This window comes from Triturus cristatus, chromosome 2_2 (assembly GCF_964204655.1).
Source record: "Triturus cristatus chromosome 2_2, aTriCri1.1, whole genome shotgun sequence".
In the NCBI taxonomy this organism is placed as follows: Eukaryota; Metazoa; Chordata; class Amphibia; order Caudata; family Salamandridae; genus Triturus; species Triturus cristatus.
This window is the reverse complement of record NC_140582.1, coordinates 843,943,523-843,967,262: the sequence shown is the minus strand read 5'-3', so window position 1 is coordinate 843,967,262 and position 23,740 is coordinate 843,943,523. Positions and strand designations below refer to the sequence as shown.

The window sequence follows — 23,740 nt, the reverse complement described above, 5'->3', positions numbered from 1 at the left end:
TACCCCTCACCGGTCGCGGTGGAGGGGGTGGGCAGTAACTCCCCCGCGGCTTCGTTGGAGCCTCCGTCGTTGCCTGTGGCCTATCCTCCCTTTCCGGGGCCGCTAGCGACTTCCAGCGAGGTGTAGGCCTTTTTTGGCCTTGCGCCATTTGTTTGTCCCACCGGGTCCCTCCGGAGCGCCTTCGGGCCCCGCAGATCCATCTGAAGGGTTTGCCCCCGCCTCTGGCCTCGGCTATGCCGGCACCATACACTGCGACGACGCCAGCCCCAGCCTCTGACCAGGCGCCGGTGCCGACTCCGGCCTTGGCGCCGGCCCTGGATCCGGCTCCGTGCGCAGCGGCGGAGGAGGCTGGTATCTTACCCTCCCATTCCATTTCTTGGAGGGAAGTTTATCCCGTTTCCCAGGGCACCTCATCCTTACCGGCCCCTTCAGCAACTGGTGGACGAAAGGGAATACTGGGAGGGGTCTGAGGACCCTCTTGCAGCTCAATGCAAGGATGAACCTGAGTGGGAAGGCAATGTGGAGGGTCCAGTGGATCTGGATTTCTCTCCACACCCTGGCACTCAGTCCCCTTCTTCTGTGGACACGGAGGAGGTTGGGACTTTTTCGGTGGTTTTACGTCGGGCAGCTGAGGCTCTTAACCTCGAACTCCCTTCTGTACCTATCAGGACCAATCTCCTGACTGAGGTCCTGCATCCGCAGTCCTACTCTGCAGAGCCGTTACTGCCCTTCAATGAAGCGCTTACTGATATCGTGTTGGGCACCTGGATTAAACCTAACACAGGATTCCCTGTGGACAAGGGTGTGGCGCGCAACCATCGCCCGGCACCGGGCGACCCCAGCTTTCTCACACAACACCCGACGCCGGAGAGTCTGGTTGTCCAGGCTTCTGTATCACCGATTGCATTCCCTTCTGCTCCTCCGGACTAGGAAACTGGAGCAATTTGGGAAAAAGATTTTCACATCTGCTAGCTCTGAGTTGCGGGCGGTGAATACTGCGTGCCTCCTAGGCCGCTATTCCCATTCTGTGTGAGACACTCTGGCACAGGTGCTACCTCAGTGCCCTGTGGAGGCACAGGCAGTTCTCTCCCGAGCCTTTACCGAGAGGAGAGATGCTGCGAAATGTACTATTCATTGTGGGCTTGACACAGCTGATTCTCTCGGTAGAGCACTTTCCACAACTGTGGCGCTCCGTCGTTATGCTTGCCTCCGCACTACTGGCTTCTCTGGGGATGTCTAGAACACCCTGTTGGACATGCCCTGTGACGGTACACGCCTCTTTGGTGATGAGGCGAATAGCACCCTGGAATGTTTTAAGGACTCTCGGGCTATGGCCCCGTCTTTGGGTCTCGCCTCCACGCGTTCTCCCTCTGGGTCCGCTTTTCGGTCCTGTCGAGGCCGAGGTCGGGGTGCCCAGGCGTGTTCTTTTCAGACCCGCAAGTCTGCGCAGCCACAGTCTTAGCGCAACCGCGGACGTGGGACCCGCCGTGGTGGATCCTGGTGACAGTGGACGGGGCAGTCCACCACCTCCCCTGCTGCCTCTAAACCTTCCTAGTCCGGTGTTTCAGGCCCACCTGACGCCAGTGGGTGGCAGAATTCGCCATCACCTTCCCCACTGGTGCTCCATAACCTCGGACAGGTGGGTTCTGCAAATAGTCCGCAGGGGCTACTCCCTCCCCTTTGAATCTACCCCTCCAGCCATGCATCTTCAGTACCACCAGCAGGAAGTTACGGCCTTCTTGGCCAAGGGGGCCAACGAGCGCGTTCCGACGCCAGAAGTAGGTCGTGGTTGTTACTCCCACTACTTCTTGGTTCCGAAGAAGGACAAAGGTCTGCATCCGATCTTAGACCTCCGGAACGTCAATCGCTTCCTCCGGAAGGAGAAGTTAAAGATGCTCACGCTAGCTCAGGTCTTGTTTGCTCTAGACCCGCAAGACTGGCTGGTAGCGTTTGACTTGCAGGATGCTTATTTTCATATTCCCATCCTGCCAGCCCACCTGCATTACCTACGGTTCACGGTGGGCTACGAGCACTTTCAGTTTACCGTGCGTCCTTTTGGCCTTAACAGCGCCCCTTAGGTGTTCACGAAAGTGATGGCGGTGGTCGCAGCTCATCTGCGCAGATCAGGGGTTTCAGTCTTCCCCTTATCTCGACGACTGGCTGTTGAAAGCGTGCTCGCCCCAGGCAGTCGTCTCCCACCTCCAGACTACGGCTGACCTCCTGCATTTGCTGGGGTGTTCCATTAACGTACCGAAGTCGCACCTGATTCCCTCTCAGAAGCTCCTCTTCATCGGAGCAGTTCTGGATATGGCGCAGTTTCGGGTTTATCCTCCCGAACAGCGAGTCCGGGACATTTGGGCTATGATTCCGATCTTTCAGCCCTGGTCCTGGGTTTTGGTCTGGAAAACACTGAGGCTGCTGGGCCTCATGTCCTCCTGCATCCTGCTAATTAACCATGCCAGATGGCACATGCGGGCTCTGCAGTGGGACCTGAAGTTCCAGTGGACGTCGCATCGGGGGAACCTGTCCGACTACGTCCAGATCTCAGAGGACACTGCACAGGACTTGCAGTGGTGTCTCACGAACCAGCGTTGCGTCTGCGGCAGATCCCTCTTCCTTCCCCAACCGTAGCACACAGTAGTGACGGACGCGTCCCTCCTGGGATGGGGCGGCCACATGGGAGAGGTGGCGATCAGAGGCCACTGGTCTCCGGCGGAGTCCAAGCTTCATATCAACCTTTTGGAGCTCAGGGTGATCCTACTTGCACTCAAAGCAGTCCTTCCCTCTGTCAAGGGGAGAGTAGTGCAGGTGTTCACAGACAACACCACCGCCACGTGGTACTGCAACAAGCAAGGTGGGGTGGGTCGTGGACCCTATGTCAGGAGGCTCTACGTCTCTGGACGTGGCTGGAACGTCAAGGCATTTCTTTGGTGGTTCAACACCTGGCAGGTTCACTGAACGCTATGGCGGACAAACTCAGCCGACGGTGCATGTTGGATCACGAATGGCGTCTTCACTCGGAGGTGGTGCAAGGTCTCTTTCAGCAGTGGGGAGAACCTTGGTTAGATATATTCGCCACCGAAGAGAACGCGCCATGTCAGCAGTTCTGCGCGTTGGAGTTTCCAAGGCGGCACTCGCTAGGTGACGCTTTACGTCGCGAGTGGAGTTGCGGTCTGTTGTACGCCTTTCCGCCTATACCACTTCTACTCAGAGTGCTGAAGATGATCAGGCACGATGGGGCCAAAGTCATTCTTGTGGCACCGGACTGAGCTCAAAGAGTTTGGTATCCCGAGCTACTCAGTGTTAGCGTGGAACCCCCGATCCGACTGCCTCTTCGGGAGGATCTCCTGTCGCAGCAACAGGAGACGGTCCTACACCTGAACCTGTCCAGCCTCCACCTCCTTGCGTGGAGATTGAGCGGCGACAGCGGATTCCATTTGACTTGCCTCCCGAAGTCTATAATGTGATTTTGGCAGCCAGGCATCCCTCCACTAAAACGGTGTACGCCTGTCGGTGGAAAAAATTTGTGGCATGGTGCACAGCTAAGTCTGTTGATCCTCTTGCTGCCCCTCTTTCTGAGGTTCTATTGTTCCTCCTTTCTTTGGCCCAGCAGGGCTCTGCTTTGGGCACTGTCAAGGGCTACCTCTCTGCTCTTTCAGCCTTTCTTAGGTTGCCTGATCAGCCCTCTCTTTTCAAGTCCCCGGTTGTCAATAGATTTCTCAAAGGCATTACTCACCTTTTCCCTCCTATTCCTTTTGTGATGCCTCAATGGGACTTGAACCTGGTTCTCACATATCTGATCTGCGCTCCATTTGAGCCTCTTCATAACTGTCCTTTGCGGCTATTGGCTCTGAAAACTGTCTTCCTGGTGGCCATCACCTCCGCTCGGCAGTTGAGTGAGCTCCAGGCTCTTTCCTGCAAACCTCCTTTCCTGGCGATTCATCCGGACAAGGTTGTGCTTTGACCGCGTCCCTCCTTTCTACCAAAAGTAGTCTCTGCCTTTCATCTCGGGCAAACTGTAACTCTGCCCACTTTCTTTCCACCTCCGCACCCTTCAAGAGAAGAGCAGAGGAGAGGCTCCACCGTCTGAACCCAAAAAGTGCGCTCTCGTTTTATCTCAACCGCACACCACAGTTCCGGGTGGATGACCAGCTCTTTGTTGGCTACGTGGGGCGCCAAGAAAGGCCGGGCTGTGCACAAGCGAACTATCTACTGATGGGTTGTCTTGTGCATTAAAGCCTGTTACTCTCTGGCTAAAAAGGAACCTCCGGATGAGCTACGTGCCCATTCTACCAGGGTGACAGCAGCTACTACATCGTTGGGACGTGGTGTCCCCTTGCAAGACATTTGTCAGGCGGCCACTTGGGCCTCGTTGCATACTTTCACGAAGCACTATTACTTTGACAGTCCGGTCCAGAGAGACTGCTTCTTTAGCCGTTCAGTTCTCTGTGACTTTCTGGTGTAATCTCATTTCGCAGACCCACCACCGGGGTTGGTATTGCCTGGGTATGTATTCTAAGGTAAGGAATCTATCACTAACGTGTTTCTTTCAGATGCACAAGTTACTAACTTGTGTAACGATATATCTGTAAGAGACATTACTTAGTGATAGATTCCTTACCACCCGCCCATCCTCCTCGTTCTGCGAACTGTTCTCTAGGGTTCAGGTCATCCCTTTCAGGGCTCTGGTTCTATTGCACCAGTAGTCGGTCTCTGGCATAGTTCTGCGCTTCTGGCGCGGAAACATAGTGTACAGAACTGACGTGGGCGTGTCTATGTAGCTCTGACGACGTCATCTCGGCGGCTACGACACCAGCGACATATGCGGAGCCATACGACTACGCCTGCCGAGGCGCAAGGGTACTGCTGACGATAACGTTCCGAATCCAGTCTAACGCCAGGGGATATTCTAAGGTAAGGAATCTATCACTAACTAATGTCTCTTACAGATATATTGTTACACAAGTAAGTAACTTGTGCTTCTCCAGTATTGGTATCTGGTATCTTTCATAGATTCAAATGCGACCCACTTACCCATAGACGCTCCCCTGGTTTATTAATAGGTTTATACTACACTTGTGCTAGAGGGTGCTGTCGCCTGATTGGCTGGAGTTTGGACCATCCTAATGACTAGGACGAGATATTAAAGTGAGTGGTTTTTCTCTATTAACTTTTATGTTGGAGTAATTCTTACTGCTTTTTATGTACCGTGGTGCTCCCACTTCGACGACAGGGAATGATTCAAGCATGTGAATCTATGAAAGAAACCAACACTGGAGAACCACAGTTTATAGGTAAGTAACTTATTTTCTTCTTCTAAGCAGGGGGAGGGAGGTTAGGCTCCATTGTCTTTTTATGATGACATCTCCCTTTATGATTTATGGACTAGCTGATATGCTGACTGTATTTGTACTATTCATTTTTCCTGCTTGTTGTGGCACGTATACTGCATGTTAGGGCACGTTAGTTAAAATAAATATTTTAAACTATTTTGTGTCTGTCAGATCTTATTGTGGACAAGAACAAGAGTGCGAGCGAAAGGGTGTGTCATGTTACCGCGATTCCTGAGAGATCTGGCAGTGTTGTGTTCTGGGGTGTCTAACAGTTTGTTTCTCTGTGAGTGAGTAGGAGAGCTAGTGAGACACTAGAGCTAGTCTGTTCTGGGCCAGTGGGTACTAAGGTGGTAGGAAGACCCAGTCCCTATACACCAAGGTCCCATAATCCTGCGCATAGTTCTGTGTATGTGCAGAATCCCTGCAACAGGACTTATGCCTTGGTTCATTTCAGCATGGATGGTTCTGTGGGTTCATGGTCTCTTAGTGTTGTGTAATCTGCTTATGCCTCATTCCCTTTGCCCATGTGGTTTCTTCAGTAGAAAACTTGCCTTCAATGGGCTCAACACTGGAAACGCCTCGGACAAAAATCAATATATCGGAGGCGGCCGCCTAAGACTTTGAATGGTAGTTGGTGGATGATGGATGGCCAACCTGACCGGCATCAGACCTTGTTTCCTTTCCCAACTAGAGCTCACCATAGTGACGCTCATCTTCTCTGATGGGGAAGTTACCTCCGTGATGTGGGGAATCTGCCGTATACAGCAGCACACCATACACCCGGCCCGTAAGGCCTTTCTCCCTTCTACCAAGTGCAGGTCGCTCCAGATCCTGATACACAACTCAACCATCATGTGGTAGTGCAACAAGTAGGGCGGAGTGAGGTTCCGCACCCTTTCGCTTAATGTTCAATACTAAGCTCACTCAGCATATCCTTGATAGTCACCTGGCGGGTTCACTGAACATCAGGATTGATGTCCTCAGCAGTGATCACCATGTTGATCATTAGTGCCATCTAGTTCTGAAGGTGGCTAAGGACATCTTCACACAGTGGCACTTTCTCCTAGTAGATCTGCTCACTACCTCCGAGGATGCCCAATGTCCAGTCTTTCAAGCCCTCTAGTTCCCTTTGTGTGGCTTTCTAGGAGGCATGTTCCACCTTCAGTGGAACTCCAGCCTCCATTCTGTCCTCTACTGCTGATCCTATGGGTTATGAACGTCAGGAAGGATTGGGATCAGCTCATGTTTATAACCCTAGTTTGGGCTTAGATGGTTTGTGATCCCAAATTGCTATATTTAAGGATCTGCCACCCACTTCAGCTGTCTCTCGGAGGATCTGCTGTCTCAGCAGGAGTGCAGATTTCTGCACCTGAACCTCCGCAAGTTGCTCCTCCATTCGCAGGTGTTGGATGTAATTTTGGTGGCTTCCCATGTACTCATGAAGTTCATACACTCTGGACACTGGTCTTATTTCTTCGCCTAGTGCAAGTACTAACAGGTTATGTTACGTGTTTTTCTAAAGATCACTATCACTGGTGAGGGTATTCTGGCATTGAGCAGGTATGTGATCATCTTTGTCAAACTGATATTCTTATGTTTGTTTTTGTCTCTCGCAAAGCTATTCTTAGCTTACTTTGCCATTTTGGTCTTTGTTAGTTTGCCTGATTTGCTCTCTTTATTCGAGTCCCTTATATTGATGTGTTTTTTTTTTTTAAAGTACTGTTGTATATTTTCCCCAGCTCCTTTCGTTATGCTGCAGTGGGACCTTTTTTGATGTGTTTGCTGTTTGACCCTATGCAGTGTTGCCCCCGGACACTGTTGACATTCAAGAGGTTTTTCTCATAGCGATAACTTATGCATGTTAGGTCAGTGAATTGCCGGTGTAGTTGTCCAGCTGCACGCACTACCTTTTTTCCTTACAGGTTGGTGCCTTGGACTAAAGCACCCTTTCTAGTGAAGGTGGTATCTCGTTTTCTTGTGGTGCAGTCCAGCACTTTCCTCACGTTCCTCTCCATCACATACCACTAAGGAGCAGGCAAAACTTAACCAGTTGGATCCTAACCATGCCCTTTATTTTCACATAGACGGGGCTATTGAGCACTTATTGAACGATCAACTCAGTTGGGTACGCTAGCACAAAGAAAGGAAATTGTTCTTCATGTTAAGCCGGCATCGATCTGCCTGATAAGGCTCCCACCCTGACTGTCTTTGACCTCCTCGCTCCAGGATGGAAGCTTTGGCTAGGGATTGTTCAGTAATGGATATCTGCAAGCAGTTACATGGGCCTCATGACCTTTCCGTCAATACTTTACTGATTCTCAGGTCTGTAGAGTGAGCCATTTTACTGCTTGATCCTGCTCCACTTCAGCCCACCACCTTGGGCAGGGTACTGCTTTGGAATCCTTTGAAAAGTTGTAATCTGTGGGTGGAATTATCCTCCAGCAGAACAAGTTTTTTCTTCAGTAATACTCTTTCTGGTGGATATTCTAACTGCAGATTCCTTACCACTCAGCCTTCTACCCAAGTCACACTGCCAACATGCCAATTTGGCAGCTGCTCTGCTTATGAGGACGCAGAAGTATTCTCCAGTAAACTGACGCAAGGGTGGCATTAATATGCATTTTCTTACTATCCCTTCCAGAGGTGGGTTGGTGCTGCCATGGAGTCTAATGGGGTTACTTGCCGGTGTTTACCTTACCTGTTCAGTGGATGCTTTCAAGGGCACTCTCAAATAATAAGTTGCCCAATGTCAAGTTGTCGAAAAAATAGCATTTGACACCGCAATGACGTGCAAAACTGAGAATCAAAAGTGGCACTCGCCATTGTTTTGGTAGTTTGTACTTCCCTGAACTGTCTGGTAATATGGTATTGTAGAAAACTCAATTGTATGTTTTTCTTTTTTTTTTTCAGGACTTTGTTCACAGAATTGCGGATCATTTTGGAGTATGCAATAATGAAACCTGCGTGCCCCGAGTTTGTGAGAAGACTGTGTCTGAATAGCATTGCCTTTATAAGCAGGCTGGCCCCAACTGTGGCATAATTATATTTCAAATAAATTAAGTATATGTAATATATGTACACATAAGTATAAGCATTTTCAGAAGCTGGTATTTCTGCTAATGGTTATAAAAAAAAGTCAGGCTTTTTACATTGATCTCAGTCCAGGTGGCATAGATTTGGTGTACATTTCCTTGTTAACAAATCTTGTGTTGTCCTAAGTTCTGAAAGTTTCCCCGAATCCATCCTGTTTCTGATCAGTGAAGATGTATCTGCTCACATTAAAAAAAAAAAAAAAAAAGCGGCATCTTGTGCTGTAGAAACATTTACATGCTGCTGGATACCTACTATATCTGCAACTACAAAGAATCTTGTTTGATTAATGTGTGGCATTATAATAGGATGAATAGAAGAAAATACTGTAGGAGCACGTTTGAGGTGATGCTTTTACCTTGTGTATGCATACTTGTCACCAGCGTGAACATTGAAAGGTCTACTAACAAAGAGGGCGTGTACACCTGCCTATTTTATTGTGCGAGTCCTATATTTACTTGTGCCTGGTAGATTTCTCAGAGGTACTTGTTTAGTGCTTTACTTGAAGCTTTTAGAAAGATAATGTATTGTAGGGTGTCAAGCAAAGAGCACAGTCTGCGCAAATGCCCAAAACATTGAATTAGTGATATTTTAGAGAGACGTGGTGTTGATTTCTCAAATACAGAAGATAACTTACTCACTGAGCAATACCTTCATCAGCACTCAAGAATTGTGATACTTTTGTGGTTTTGTGTGCATTTTTGCTTCAGTATTGCTTTTTTCATACAGAAAATATTTTTTTTTACCATTATTTTAAGAAGTTTTCTGGTGGTCTTCAAACCAAAGACTGAAGCAGCATCTGGTGAGTGGCGAGTGTGTCTATGTGAGGATAGAGCAAGCAATATATAAAACATGCATATTTCTAATATGAGGCACTGAAGCATTTGTACTTAGAACTTATTGTGCGTTTGTGATTTTTCTTTTATTTATTTAAAGTAAATTATACCTTGGTAATTTTTGGATCCATGCCAACTCTGCATGTTTAGATACAGAAAGGCTGTCTTTGGTTCATGTATTTCATTAACCGAACAAGCCCAGTATTTTGACTTAGGTTTACAAAAGAGTGGTAGTAGAGGATTAGTTGGCAAAGAATGCTGTACAACTGCCAATATTTGTTTCACAGAGCACACTAAGGATGTCACAATCATTGATTATAAAAAAAAAAAAAAGAAAGTGAATTTGTAATCCTGTTTCCTCAACTACTGTTTTTTTTGTTTGTTTGTTTAGATACGCCTTTGGGTATTTGAACGTTAGTCAGTTTGAAAACATCTGCTCCTTGCTGTTGTTTTTGTTTTGGGTCTGAAGGTATAAATTGCGAGTAAGGCATTGTATTAGCAGTAAAGAGTACAAACTGTTAAGAGCATCTTAATAGCATTGAAAGTGAAATGGGGCCCTTAGAGAAACTACAGTGGCTTCAAATTTCTTGCTTCCATCAAGTATACATTCGTCAGGTGGCAGGGCACATGGTGTTAATAATTTCATAATGGCTTACTGAATGAGGTAAAATACTGTTCCCTGCTTCTTGATAGCTATGCATATCTTTGTTTGTTATTGTTGCTGCAGTTTGCATGATAAATTATATAGGATCAACCTAATTGAGAACAGTGGAGCTGCTGAACATAGGCATTCTAATTCTTTTGAAATTTGACTTATTTGTGTGTTGTGCATGGGGTAGTTTCTTGTTATGTCATTCATACATTTCCAGGCACTTTCCACATATGATTAATACATGTGGCTTACGGTACAGATTTTATTATGAAATAGGATACTTTTACCTAGTTGCTCTAATTTTATACAGTTAAACTGAAGAGGCCGATTTTTGGCACCCCTACCTGCTACTTAGGACCTGCATGGTACACTGTTGTACAGGTGCAATTAGCCTTGTTATCTGTATATCTGCAATCTACGTAAGGTTTTTATTACAAAAACATTTCTACAAAAATAAAGTCAATGTAAAAACTGAAATTGTTTCATGATTTCTTTTTCCCTTATAACTGACTTATCTTTCCTGGATTAGCAGAACTCTTGATGTATTAATCCAACAAGACACTTGATTCACCTTGCCCTATAATTTGTAAACCTCTGGTTTATAATGGGATGTGTTTTTAATAAACCCATATTTCAGTTTACATTGTTACATTCATCTTTGTGCTTTTTATGTGTGTTGGAAGCTGGCTCTGTATATACTACACCATAGTAAGGTGTAGTGTGTAGAGTCCAGTGGATCCCCTGAGGTATGGCAGAGACTAACCGATAATACCTACTTTCTTTTGTGGTAGAGTGGTTGAGCAGTCAGGCTTATCGGAGGGTAGTGTGAACTATTTGTTGCACACACACTGGCAAGAAATGATGTCACACACTCAAAGACTGAATCCAGACCAATTGTTTGTATAAAAAGTTGTTAGTTTGTTATTTTTATTACTAGAACCAGTAGCAGGTAAGTGATACTTTAAATACAATGATGCTTTTCAAGATATCACGTTTACTGGTTTTGTAGAAGCATACAAGTTTGCAGTTGGAAAAGAAATGGGGTTTAACCTCTTTAGAATACTTGTAATTACTTTAGATTAGTTACCTTTCTAGTTTGGGGTGATGCATCACATCAGTAAGCAGGTTAACTGTTTCGAAGACACTAAGGTACTTTGTTATGTTGAAAAACAACTTGTAAAGCGCAATGCATACCCAAAGGTGTCTTGGCGCTAGTCAGGGTGCAGAAGAGAAAGCTACTGATTGAGAAAGCCAGGTTTTTAGAGATTTCCTAAATTGTAGAAGGGAGGGGGCTGATCTGATGTGCAAAGGGAGGATATTCCATGGTTTGGTTGCTCCTGCCAGGAAGTTACTTCCTCCCCATTTCGATTTTTTTTGTTTATATCTATCAGTGTTTATTTTAAAAGATCCCAGGGATCCTAGATTTCTGGTGGGGGTGTACCATGAAAAAGCTTTTTTCAAAAATAGTGGTCCAGAGTCATGGAGAGCCTTAAAGGTAAAACAAAGATTATAATTTGATCCTAATCTTTACATTTAGCCAGTTAAGATATTTTATGGCAAGAGAGACAGTGTGATGTCTGGACAGTCCTAATAGTAATCTTGCGGCTGAGTTCTGGAGAACTTGAAGTTTGTTAACATATTGGGCCTGCAAGCAGTTATATAGGCCGTTACAGTAGTCTATTTTCGATAATATTAAGGTGGAAATAACTGTCTTACTGGCACTGAGGGGGGGGAAATCTAATATTTTCCCGAGAGTTCTAAGGGAGTTGCAAGATGATGAAAAACCTGCATTGATTTGCTTACCCAGATTTAGTTTATCACCCAGGATGACCCAAAGTCTCTTGGGTTTGTTAGTGGGGGCAGGTAGAAGTCCCATTTCTGCCGGCCAACAGGATGCTGACCAGAGGTTAGGATGGTTTCCGAGTAGGATCACCTCGGTCTTTTCAGAATTAAGCTTGAGGCAGTGCTTGCTCCTCCAAGAATTGATTTGACTCGTACAATTCTGTATCCGATGGCTTGTGTTTGTTGGAGGTATTAGAGGCGGAGAACATGATTTGCGGGTCCTCCGCATAAGAGGTAAGTGAGAACCCGAGAGATTGAATAGGAGCGGCCAGTTCAGCTGCGTGAATATTAAAGAGAGTAGGACTGAATGATGAACTCCATAGTGCAAGGAAAACGATTTAGATGAGAAGGTGTCTACTGTGACTGCATTTTCCCTGTCAGAAAGGAATGATGTAGGTAATTTTTTAAGCTAGCTTGCTTATGCCGATCGCTTCCGAACGGTGGATCAAGATGGAATGGTCCACCGTGTCAAAGGCCGCCGATAGATCCAACAAGATCAGTGCTGCTGATCCACCCTCATCCAAGATCAGCTTCAGTTCATCATTGGCCTTAATGAGGGCTGTCTCGGTGCTGTGTTGCGATCTGAAACCAAATTGAGTGGGATCCACGCAGTTATTTTCTTTTAAGTGATTCAGCTGGGTGTTCATAATCTTTTTGATTTAATTTAGAAGGAAAAGCGAGTCTGGAGATGGGCCAATAATTAGCCAGATCTTCCGGGTCTAGCTCAGGTATTTTCTTTTTTAGGAGCAGGAGCATGGACGCCTTTTTTCAAGAAACAAGGAAGATACTGGAGGTAAACATAGAATTAAAAATATCAGTAAGCTTAAAGGCTATGGTATTTGAAATGGGCTTAAGTACTGAGGGTGGGCATGGATCATCTGGTGAACCGGATTTGGTGGTCCGTATAAGATCCTCTATTTGCATTTTTGTGACTGGGGCAAAGGTGTTGGAGACGGAGGGAGGTTGCTAGTTGCTATCAGAATGGCCGTCCAGCCTGGTTCCGATTGCTGGCAGGTTATTGTTACCGGAGGGATCAAATGGCTTAAAATGTGATTGATTTTTTTTTCTAAAGTGCTGAGCGATAGTATCACAAAAGGACTGATTAATCTAGTCTCCTTTATAACCAGGCTGTCTGGTAAGTTTGTTCATTATCTGATAAAAAAAATTTGCAGAATTTTTTGAGGATTCAATTTGCGAAGTGTAGTATACCGTCTTTTCCTTAATTAGAAGAGTTTTATATTTAGATAGAGAAAGTTTGTAAATTCCTTTCTCACGAGAGTCTTACTGGGCTCTCCATTTCCTTTCTTGACGTCTACAACTTTGTTTTTCTAGTCGAAGGGAAACCACGGTGCAGATAATTTATTCCTTCCAAGACTAGCCTTCCTAGTAGGGACAATCTGAGAAAAGACTTTGTTTAGCCAATCTGAATACTCCTGCACTGCTAACTCCGGGTTATTGACCAGTGGCGGACATGAGTTCATCAGCACTTGTTGCAGATGTTTTTGATCAAGGTTGGGCCAAGCCCTGGGTTATGTTAAGTCTATTGTTAAGATCTAGGGTTTATTCAGCACCCCTGAGCTAAAAGAAAATGGCTGAATGATCCGAACAGCATAGAGGAAGTAATTTGAGAATGGAGATGGCTTTATTAGAGAACAAAGCGTCCAAAGTATGGCCAGCCCTATGGGTAGGTTCTCGTATTAGTTGAAGATCGAAGGCATTCGTTATTTCAAGGAGGGCAGTGGTATCTTTGTCAACCTGAGAGTCCAAGTGGAAGTTAAAATCTCCTAGGACAATAAAATCTGTGTTACAGATATCAACCTCAAGAAGCGAGCTAATAAAATTAAAAAATCAATTTCTAGGGCTCGGGGGTCATTAGATAAGGGATCCTCTAAAGGGTTGCTTTTAGTCAGCTCAAACTTAAACGATAGGGATTTGCAGTCTTCAGTCTGGTTTGTCGTGAATTTAACCCTGAGATAGTCCTGATATAAAATGCCTAGTCCTCCCTCTCTTTTTTAATGGGTGATCCTGTCTAATATCCTATAGGAGTCGCGGTTAAGAGTTCCGGCATCGATGTGTTAGGCCAGGTTTTGGTAATGAAAGTAATATCAGGTTTATTGAAGTCCATTAGTTCTGCCATTTCTATGGCGTGTTTTACTAATGAGCGAGCGTTCGCAAGAATGCAGGTAAACACCATAGGATTATTCTTAGTGTGTTCTAAGGCCCTGATCATAAGAGTAAGGCTTACAGAAAGGACCTGTGAGCTGAAAACCACAGCACTTACAGCCTTCGCCCCTGCCTAGCCATAACAAGGTCATGTTAAAGTGATTCGTTTTTACTACATTTATTAAAAGCTTAGTTATTTCCCTGAAAAAGTGATTAAATCTGTGGTTACTGGAGTGAACCCAGCAGGGGGTCCGGCGTTATCTGGGCATGGATGGGCGCTGATGGGCTTGCCTTTGGCATGCCTTCGGCGGATGCACTGGTGTTGGTCTAAAATAGCCCTGCATGAGAGGATGGGCGTGTCTACACGCCTGCGCCGGAGCGCGGTCCTAAAAACAATATGGGCAAAAGTAAGGGGTCAAATCCAGGACACAGCAACCCTGCTTACCCTGCACAGGCTCCTCTGTGAGGAAAGAACTGGGAAATAAATAAAAACAAATTAAAGTATGAGGAAAGAACGCATACAATTAGTAAAACAGGGCGCTTGGCCCTTTCAGTATGACGCTCCCAGAAGAAGAGGTGGAGCCAGGCAACTCCAGGCAAACCGGCACAGAGACTAACTCTCCCAATGCCTACAAGCAAAATAAATAGCAGAGATCAGGTAGGAAGCAAGAATATCACTCACATCTGCTCGTCTGAGCTGCGCTGACGTGCTGGTGTTTGTCTTTGTTGCCATACAAGACAGAGTTAACACTTAAAAATAATTCTGAAAAAAACCCACTATACAATCCTATGGAGAAAAGGGAAGTTTTCAGTTTGCATTTAAGTGAAAAGTTTTGGCAAGTGAGTTTTGGAAGTTAGAACCAAGGTTCCCCAAAGTTTAATTCAGCACTCGAGGTGCACCACCAACGGCACTACGGCGGGTGGGCGCAGAGTGCAGGGGTGCCAAGTTTAGCCAATGTGGCTAAGGGTCATCTGGGTTGGTGGCTGCTCACTGGTGAGCCACTTGGTTTTAGTAGACAAGCTGCTAGGATTAAGGTGTGGGCAAAGGGGGTCCCAAGTTAGCACCAAGACTACACCACTAGCGGCACAGGGGCGGCCGTGTGCAGGGAACCCAGTGCAATCCTATGGGGGTTGTTGGCTTTGGATTTCAGCTGCAGGCTCAGCCCAGGAAGTCTTCCTGGAGGAACCAACACCTGGGCAGGTAAGTAGGGATGTCCATCTACGTCATGACACTTTGGGATTGGGTCACCAGAGCGCAAGGTTGGAGATTACAGAGGTGACTTTCGACGTCTGGAATCCACTTACCGTTCCCGACGTGGAAGAGGGGGGGTAGCCGTGAAGAGGCTGCAGGTGTAGACATGGAACCTTGGAAGTGACACCCCTCAATAGTTTGGAGGTCAGAACTTCTGGGGGGACCACTGCAGGACTGGTGGACCCTAGGGACGCGGACTGTGGACGACTGGTGCAGAGGTACGTCCTGGAGGAGTGTTTCTTGGTCCTGCAGGGACTGGGTCTTCTTTCGTAGACAGGGCCACTGTCCTCTGGAGTCTCAAGTCTTTTTGAAGTGGGGGATCCATCCTCCTCAAATCTGGAGGTTGCTGATCATTTTTGGAGCGGTTTTCTTCGGAGTTGCAGCCAGGTCATTGGGGCTGGGGCCAATCTTCTTGGGTTGTCAAGAACTAACTTGTGGGTTCCTGGCTGCCCCCTAAACACTGTATTTGGGGTGGCGTTTTAGGTGGTCTCGTAGTAGTAGCCAATGGGTTACTGCCCTCAGGGTGACTACACCCTTAGTTTGCTCACTCACGTGGGGGAATAGCCACAATCCCTGATCCTGATGGGGGGGGATGCCTGCCATCTGCAAGATGCGCACTGAAGAGTGTGCTTCACCTCGCCTCCCCCACCTGAGACTGGGTTGGCAGAAGTGAGCACTTCCGACCCGTCTTCCTGCGGAAAAGGGGGTGAGGCAGGAAGGGGGGCGGCTCCTGATAGCAGGAGAGGCTGGGGTTCATGTTGCAAAGGCGACATGGCCTTTAAAGCCTACCCTGTCACAAATAGCTTTTCCTGACCTGGGGTAGGTGTGAACACCTCTGCCCAGGAAAGGCTGTGTTTCTGGGCCCAGGGAGCACAGTTTCCCACACGGTGGGTCCAGAAACTTGTCTTGTGGCGGCTGGCTTGTGTTCACCAGTCAGGAACCCACCAGTGGTTGCTTTGGTTTAGGGATCCCCTCGAGGAAAGGGCCCCTGAGTGCAAGGAGTAATAAAGCTGACCATGGAATCAGTGCTGGATAATTATTCTGAGATGTTCGATACCAAACATCCCAGGATTCAGTATAGTCATTATGGTGCTAGGTTAAGCATAATGACCAGTTTCAAAACCCTAAACTCAGGATGGCTTTACTGGACACTTATAATATCTAAGAATGGCTTTAGATATTATAGGGACTTGTCTGCTCATGCAGATCGGTCCTCCCATGTGGTATAGGACACCCTGCCTTGAGGATGACTTACCTAGGCCTCATCAATTGCTGGGCAGGCATGGCGTACAGGGATGTGTGCCTTGTCGACTCTTCACTTTTAGCTGCACCACAACATGCAGGCTACAATAGCAGCTGTGCGTGTTTGTGGTGAGAGGACTCTTGAGGGTGGCATAATACATGGTGCAGCCCTCAGAAGCGTTTCCCTGGATGCCATGCCTTTGGTACCATAGGTACCCCTTATAAGCGGCTTACAGGTAGGCCAGAGTTGTGCTAATTGTGGAATCAATTATATAGGTTAGGGTAAGAATACAGGCCCTGGGCACCTGATTGGCAGGGACCCAGGGCGCACAGAGTCAAATTGCATCAGGTAGAAGGGGGATGGGAGCACACTACTACCTCCCAGCACAGTTCGCCCCTTTGCATCCTGGTACATGCAGTTCAATTTAAATGCTTACTTGAAATTTTTGCAGTGTGTGTCACCAAAGTTGGTGCAGGTTAGTGCTGTTAATCTCTAGACACATGTGTTTCTGGATTTCATCCTTCTTCAGTAGAGATAAAACGAAATTCTTCTTGCGGCAGCTTTCTCAGCAAACCCCAGAAGAATTTCGTTTTATCTCTACTGAAGAGGGATGAAATCCAGAAACACATGTATCTAGAGATTAACAGCACTAACCTGCACCAACTTTGGTGAAACACTCGGCAAAATTTCAAGTAAGCATTTAAATTGAACTGCATGTACCAGGATGCAAAGGGGCGAACTGTGCTGGGAGGTAGCAGTGTGCTCCCGTCCCCCTTAAATTGCATCAGGTATCTGGCAAAAAGTTAGGGGGCAACCATTTAGAAATGGCACTTTCCTACACAACTCTTCCCCCCCCCCCACCCCCCCCCTCCCGCCCCCAAACGAAAGGAGATGAAACTAACCTTTCCCAAGAGTCCTCATAGTCGTAAGTGGAAGAATCTGGAAAGTCCATCTGCATGGGCAGTCCTGGGTATGTGTTCCACTGTAAAGCCTATTCCCTGTAGGAAGATGGACCACCTCAACTGTTTGGGATTTTTACCTTTCATTTGCATTAGCCATCTGAGAGGTCTGTGGTCAGTTTGGAATAGAAAGTGAGTCCCACACAGGTAGGGTCTCAGCTTCTTCAGGGATGAAATCACAGCAAAGGCCTCCCTCTCAATGGTGCTCTAATGCTGTTCCCTGGGGAGTAGCCTCCTGCTTATAAAAGAAACAGGTTGGGCTTAGCCATCATCATTGGTCTGGTATAGGACCGCTCCTATCCCTAGCTCAGAGGCATTAGTCTGCATAATGAACTGCTTGGAGTAGTCTGGAGCTTTGAGAATAGTTGCTGAGCACATTGCTTCTTTCAGGGTGTCACAAACCTCTTGACAGTTCACGGTCTTTGGCATCTTTTTGGAGGTAAGTTCTGTGAGGGAGGGGGTACCCTATCACTTCACAAACCTTCTGTAATACCCGGTTAAGCCAAGGAATGCCCTGACTTGGGCCTGGGTTGTTGGGAGCCTCCCAGTCCAGAATTGTCTGGATCTTGGGCTGTAAAGGTTGCACTTGGCCTCCACTTACAAGGTCTCCCAAATATACAAAAGTCCCCTGCCCTATCTGGCATTTGAATGCCTTGATAGTTAGGTCTGCAGGTTGCAATCTTCCCCAGGTGGACCAGGTGATCCTGCTGGGCGGAGCTAAAGACCGCAATATCATCAAGATAGGCTGCACTAAAAGTCTTCAACCCAGCAAGGACTTGATCCACCAACCTTTGAAAGGTGGTAGGGGCAGTCTTTAAACAAAAGGGCATAACGGTAAACTGATAATGCCCATCAGGTGTGGAGAAGGCTGTTTTCTCTTTGGCTCCTGGAGCCATGCCAATCTGCACGTACCCTGCAGTTAAGTCAAAGGTGCTGAGAAATTTGGCTGCTTCTAGCTTATCTATCGACTCATCAGCCCTGGGTATGGGGTGAGCATCTGTCCCAGTGACCGCATTGAGTCCTCAATAGTCAACACAGAACCACATCTCTCTTTTTCCACACTGGGGTGAGGTTTGAAGACTAAGGCCACTGGGCTGGCCCAGGGGCTTTCAGAGGGCTCCAAAACCCCTAACTCTAGCATCTTCCTTACTTCAGCTTTGATGCTCTTTGGCTTGGTCAGTCTGCCGATAGATCTTGGATTTGACAGGCAAGCTGTCCCGGGGTCCACATCATGGGTACACCAGTGTGTCTGGCCAGGGGTTCAAAGAGAGCAGTCCAGTATACTGTTGCAGGACATGCCAACAATCAGCCTGCTGTTGAGCAGGGAGGTTGCTGAATAGATAACCCCATCAGCTGACCCATCTCGTGGACTGTAAGACAGGAGGTCAGGGAGAGGTTCACGGTCTCCTGATCCTCATCGGTGACCAACAGCATGGACACATCAGCCCTGTAACAAAAACGTTTCAGGCCATTCACATGGATCAACCTCTTGGGGTGCCTGCTAGTGCCCAGGTCTACCAAGTAGGTGACCTCACTTTTCCTTTCTAGGATAGGGTAAGGGCCAATCCATTTGTTTTGGGGGTCCTTGGGGCCACAGGCTCCAACACTCGCACCTGTTGCCCTGGTTGGAACATCATCAGTGCAGCTTTTTGGTCATACCACAGCTTCTGGTGGTGTTAGCTGGCCTCAAGATATTTTTAATGCCTTCTCTTTGTACTCTGCCATACTGGATCATAGGCCTGGTACATAGTCCACCATATATTGTTTAGGTTCATGGAGTGGCCTCTCCCAACCTTCTTTTACAAGAGCAAGTGGTCTCCTCACAGGATGGCCAAACAGAAGTTCAAAGGGGAAAAACCCTACTCCCTTCTGAGGCACCTCTCTGTAGGCAAAAAGCAGGCATGGCAGGAGGACATCCCATCTCATTATGAGTTTTTCAGGCAGTTCCATGATGCATGCCCTTCACTGTCTTGTTGAATCTCTCAGCAAGACCATTGGTACGTGGGTGGTAAGGTGTAGTGAATTTGTAGTTCACTCCACACTCATCCCACATGTGCTTCCGGTATGAAGACATGAAATTGGTACCTCTGTCTGACATGACATCACCTCCATAGGACACCCTACCCTGGTGAATTCACCATTGAGAGCATTGGCTTCTGCAGGAGCTGTGGTAGTTCTAAGGGGAATTGCTTCAGGATGCCTGGTAGCAGGATCCACTACTACCAGTATAGATTTGTATCCTGAGGCTGTGTGGCTCAAGTGGACCCACTATGTCTCGCGCTTAGTCTTGGTGTTGTCATACTCTATCTGGATTCTCCAGCTTCTTTGGTCCTCTGCCTCTGTTACCCTACCCAGCCCCCTCTCTTTGGCTCTTTTTAGGTTTCGCCTGCACATGTTTTGCTGTGCTTGTGAAATTTATTGTATTTAAAAAAAAAAGGGACTTAGAGTGCACCTATTGCTTACCTTTACTTACCATTGGCTGGCTTCCACGTCACTTTTGTTTCCTTGCTTCTTATTGGTCAGCGCCTTTTCCTTGCATCAGTCTTCCTTCTGGGCTTCAAGTCTGTTCTGCCTTGAATCCTGGACCAAGAATGGCTTCTAGTAGCCAGTGCCCTTCCACTGCAGGCTCTTGCAGGTACTTATTTATATTCTTCTAACCTTTCTAGCCCTCGCCTTCACCACCCCATCTCAGTTATTTTGAAAACCCACCCCCTCACCGTTCTTATAAAACCCACTCCCCGTCCTCCTCCTGCTGTACTTCACCCACCCTCCTGCTGTACTTCACCCACCCTCCTGCTGTACTTCACCCACCCTCCTGCTGTACTTCACCCACCCTCCTGCTGTACTTCACCCACCCTCCTGCTGTACTTCACCCACCCTCCTGCTCTACTTCACCCACCCTCCTGCTCTACTTCACCCACCCTCCTGCTCTACTTCACCCACCCCACTGCTCTACTTCACCCACCCTCACACTTTCCTTTTTAACCCCTAGCCCTTCCCGCTTTCTTATTTCTAACCCCCCCCCCTCTTCCCGTTTCATCCTCTCACTCTTTGTTGGGGTTCCTACCCTCTTCTCTCTTGTACAAACACCACCACCCCTGCGGTAAAGTCGATCTACGGTGGGAGCTGTAAGTGTCTTATCCTTTGCCCAGACATTTAAAACTGATGAGCCACAAGTACCCACCAAAAGATCTGTCTGTACTCCGCAATTTTTTAAGGTCTACAGTTTGAAGTCTTCCTTTTATTTCCAGGGTTTGAACTGTAACCAGGCATGCTGCTTGAACACTACCGTTTTCGTACATGTATTGTTCATGTTGGTAGGGAACCTTCTCTTTCCATTTGCCCGCGTTTCTGTGTTTTGTGCAAGTGTTTTTTGAGCAGAGGTTCTATTCCTCACAGCCCTGGTCTGCGGCCTGTTCTACTTCTTCGCTCTGGTTTCCTCGTTATAATGCTATGGGGAAGCGCTTTGGTTCCAGTTTGGGTGAGAGCAGGTAGCATCTTAGCCATTGCTCTCTGGCACTGAAGTGGTGGTTCAGCATCTGGTTAGATTGAAATGAGGGTCCTATCTTACAAGACATATGTATTTTATAAGTTGTGTGTGAACCGCACACCTTTGCAGTGCCGAATTTCCGAAAACTGGGCTCTTTCCCTGCAGTGGAGTATCTGTCATTTCAGTCACTCTGCTTTGTCTAACTGATTTCCTTAATGTTGTAAGCAGCGCCACATGCCAGCATTTTTCGTTGCATTTAAGATTTTCAGTTGAGACCATTTCTTCAATGTGTTTTTTAAAATCCTATCCAGGGCCACTTGAAGAAGTCCAAAGTTTGACACGGTTCACTAAATTATGGCGCAAGAAAAGGCAAATTAGGTAGCGTGATAAGGCAAATTTTGTGATAGTGTTCCTTATTTTGTCATTTATACACGTATGGCTTAAAGTTAGAAAAAAAAACTGTGACGAGGGTCAATGGTGCCTGCCGCCCTGCTGTGCAATATGTAAAAAGATTGATAAGCCAAATAGAATTTACATAGGGAAAACCTATTGGTTTGCCAATGCTGGTCTCAGTCAGTCGCCCTCCATGATTTCATGTAACTTCTTATTTTTATGTAAATTCAGCTCACAGCCTTTACTGCAGCTTGCCTCCTGCTGGTGAATACCATGTGTTGGTTTAATCATCTTTTTTTTTTCTTCTTAGAGCATGGTCCATGTGTTTTCCACTAATTTTCAGCATAACTTGTGGGTTGTATTTTTTTCATTTTAGGAGACTTGAGCAGAGGTAAAGTGTGAGTACTTTTACACCAAATCGAAGCCAGGTTAGACCTGGCTCTGTCTGCAATAGCCACCTACTGTTTCCCTGCTAGAGCAATTCAGGAATTAATGCACTCCCGGAAGTTGCCTCGTTGAGTGCATAAGAGTTGTTTTTTTTTTATTTTTTATTCTTGATTATGAGGGGTTCACCCATCATACCACCATATGACCCTGTGCCACAGGTACCTTATTTTTAGGCCTGTGAAGGAGGCAGACGACAAACAGTTCATCGCACAGTCCTCACTCCAGCTGTGTTTTCATTTAACTTCTTTGTTAATCCTCTGTATCGGTCTCCCCTCTACTTTCAACTTTCTCTTCCACCTTTCCTGTTCACCATCTCTGTCCTTAGTTTCTATAATTCACTTCTTTTCTTCTGTTTTTCTCTAATACTTTCTTTGCTTCCCTCCTATTTATTTTATTTCTTTGAAAAGTTTTATAAAGCGCAAACAAGACCCAGAACGGGTATCCGAGCCCTGTACAAAGAGGACAATTAGTGTTGCCGTGAGGAGACAGTAAAAGTACAATACAAATAAGGTAGCATAGGAGAAACCCGATAAAGGCCCTACTAGACAAGGCTGTGCAGTTTAAGCAGCACACTACGCCCGAGAATGATACAGAACATTTCGAATAGAGTACATATTTCAGACCATATAGAGAAAATGATTGTCAGGCATACATTCCAATACACAAAGTAAAAATGATTGTCAAGCACTCGAGGGAAGTGATTATCACATGACACAGAAGCTATTGCTGCTGAAGTTCGTCCAAAAGTAGCCATTTGACTTGTTTCTTGAATGAGGCAGTTGAGGGGTTGGCTCTGATTTCGGTTGGTAGGGCATTCCAGATTCTTGGAGCCAGGCTTGAGAAGCTGCGATTGTATGTTCATTTTTTTGTTGAATTTGGATGGTTTCAGGAGTAAGGTATTGGAGCTTCTTAAGTGTCGACTGGAACCAGAGAACTTGAGTTTCTTTGCCCGGTAAACAGGGCTATTGCGGTGGATAGGTTTGTGTGTCAGACAAGCTATTTTGAAGCGGATCCTTGCTTCAATGGGAAGCCAGTTAAGTTGAATTAAGTCAGGTGTAATATGATCATGCTTTCTGGAGCCTGTGATTAGTCTGACAGAGGCGTTCAGAGTAGCTCTTAGCGGAGCTAACCGTGCTTTAGGAAGCCCTGCTTGGGCTACAAAGCCATATTCTTCTCGCTAGATAACAAGGGATTGAACTGCTGACTGGATGTACTTGGGAGGTAGGAAAGGTTTGATTTTCCTGAGTGTTGAGCTGATGATTGGCCGTTTTAGTAGTGGCACTGATGTCCTTGCATGTTTAGGAATTTGTCCAGGTGACCCCTACAGAGCAAGCAGAGTCCACCATGTGCAGGGAGCATTGAGTGCAGAGATATTTTTGATCCAGTGTTGCGTTAGGGACTCCTGGTTGTGGGGTGTAATCAGAAGAAATTCTGTTTTGAGGGAATTTAGTACAAAATGGTTGTGTTAGTCATTGTTGAGTTTTTTGGAGCGCTCTATTAAGAGTTTTAATGTCATCTGGAGAGGAGATCTTCAAATACAGTTGAGTATCGTCCGTGTACATATGGTATTGAATGCTTGACCCGTTCAGAATAGCAGTTAGCGGTTCCATGAAGAGATTAAAGAGCGTGGGCGAGAGTGTAGATCCCTGAGGTACCCCAATAGTGACCAGCGTGCTAGCAGCCAAAGATTATTTGACTTTGATTCTCTGTGTTCGGTTGTGCATGAAGGAGGAGAACCAGCTTAAGCCAGAGCCAGATAGCCCCATCCTATATTGCAGAAGGTTAATCAAGTTATCATGTTTGATAGTGTCAAAAGCAGAGGACAAGTCGAGAAGAATTAGAAGACTAGGCGTATCTTGGTCCAGAGCTCTCAAGGCGTCATCCACAATGTGCGTTAGGGCTGTTTCAGTGCTATGACCTGGTCTAAAGCCTGACTGATGACGGTCTAGCAGCTGAAATTTCTCGATGTGGTTGCATAGCTAGGTGTGAACGCATTTCTTGAGCAACTTCGCCAAAGACAGGATGCTGGTGATCGGCCGG

General features: G+C 46.7%; 1 protein-coding gene across 3 annotated transcripts in view; it reads left to right on the top strand.

The window, feature by feature from the left end:
• The window catches only part of TMEM33 (transmembrane protein 33), a 96,712-nt gene extending 86,324 nt beyond the window's left edge, over positions 1–10,388 (top strand). For all 3 annotated transcript variants that reach the window (XM_085642177.1, XM_085642176.1, XM_085642178.1), the window contains exon 8: positions 8,244–10,388. In XM_085642177.1, the coding sequence (XP_085498303.1) occupies positions 8,244–8,373 (130 nt within the window). In that variant the 3' untranslated portion in view covers positions 8,374–10,388. The remainder of the gene's footprint in view (positions 1–8,243) is intronic.
• Positions 10,389–23,740: the final 13,352 nt, after the last annotated feature.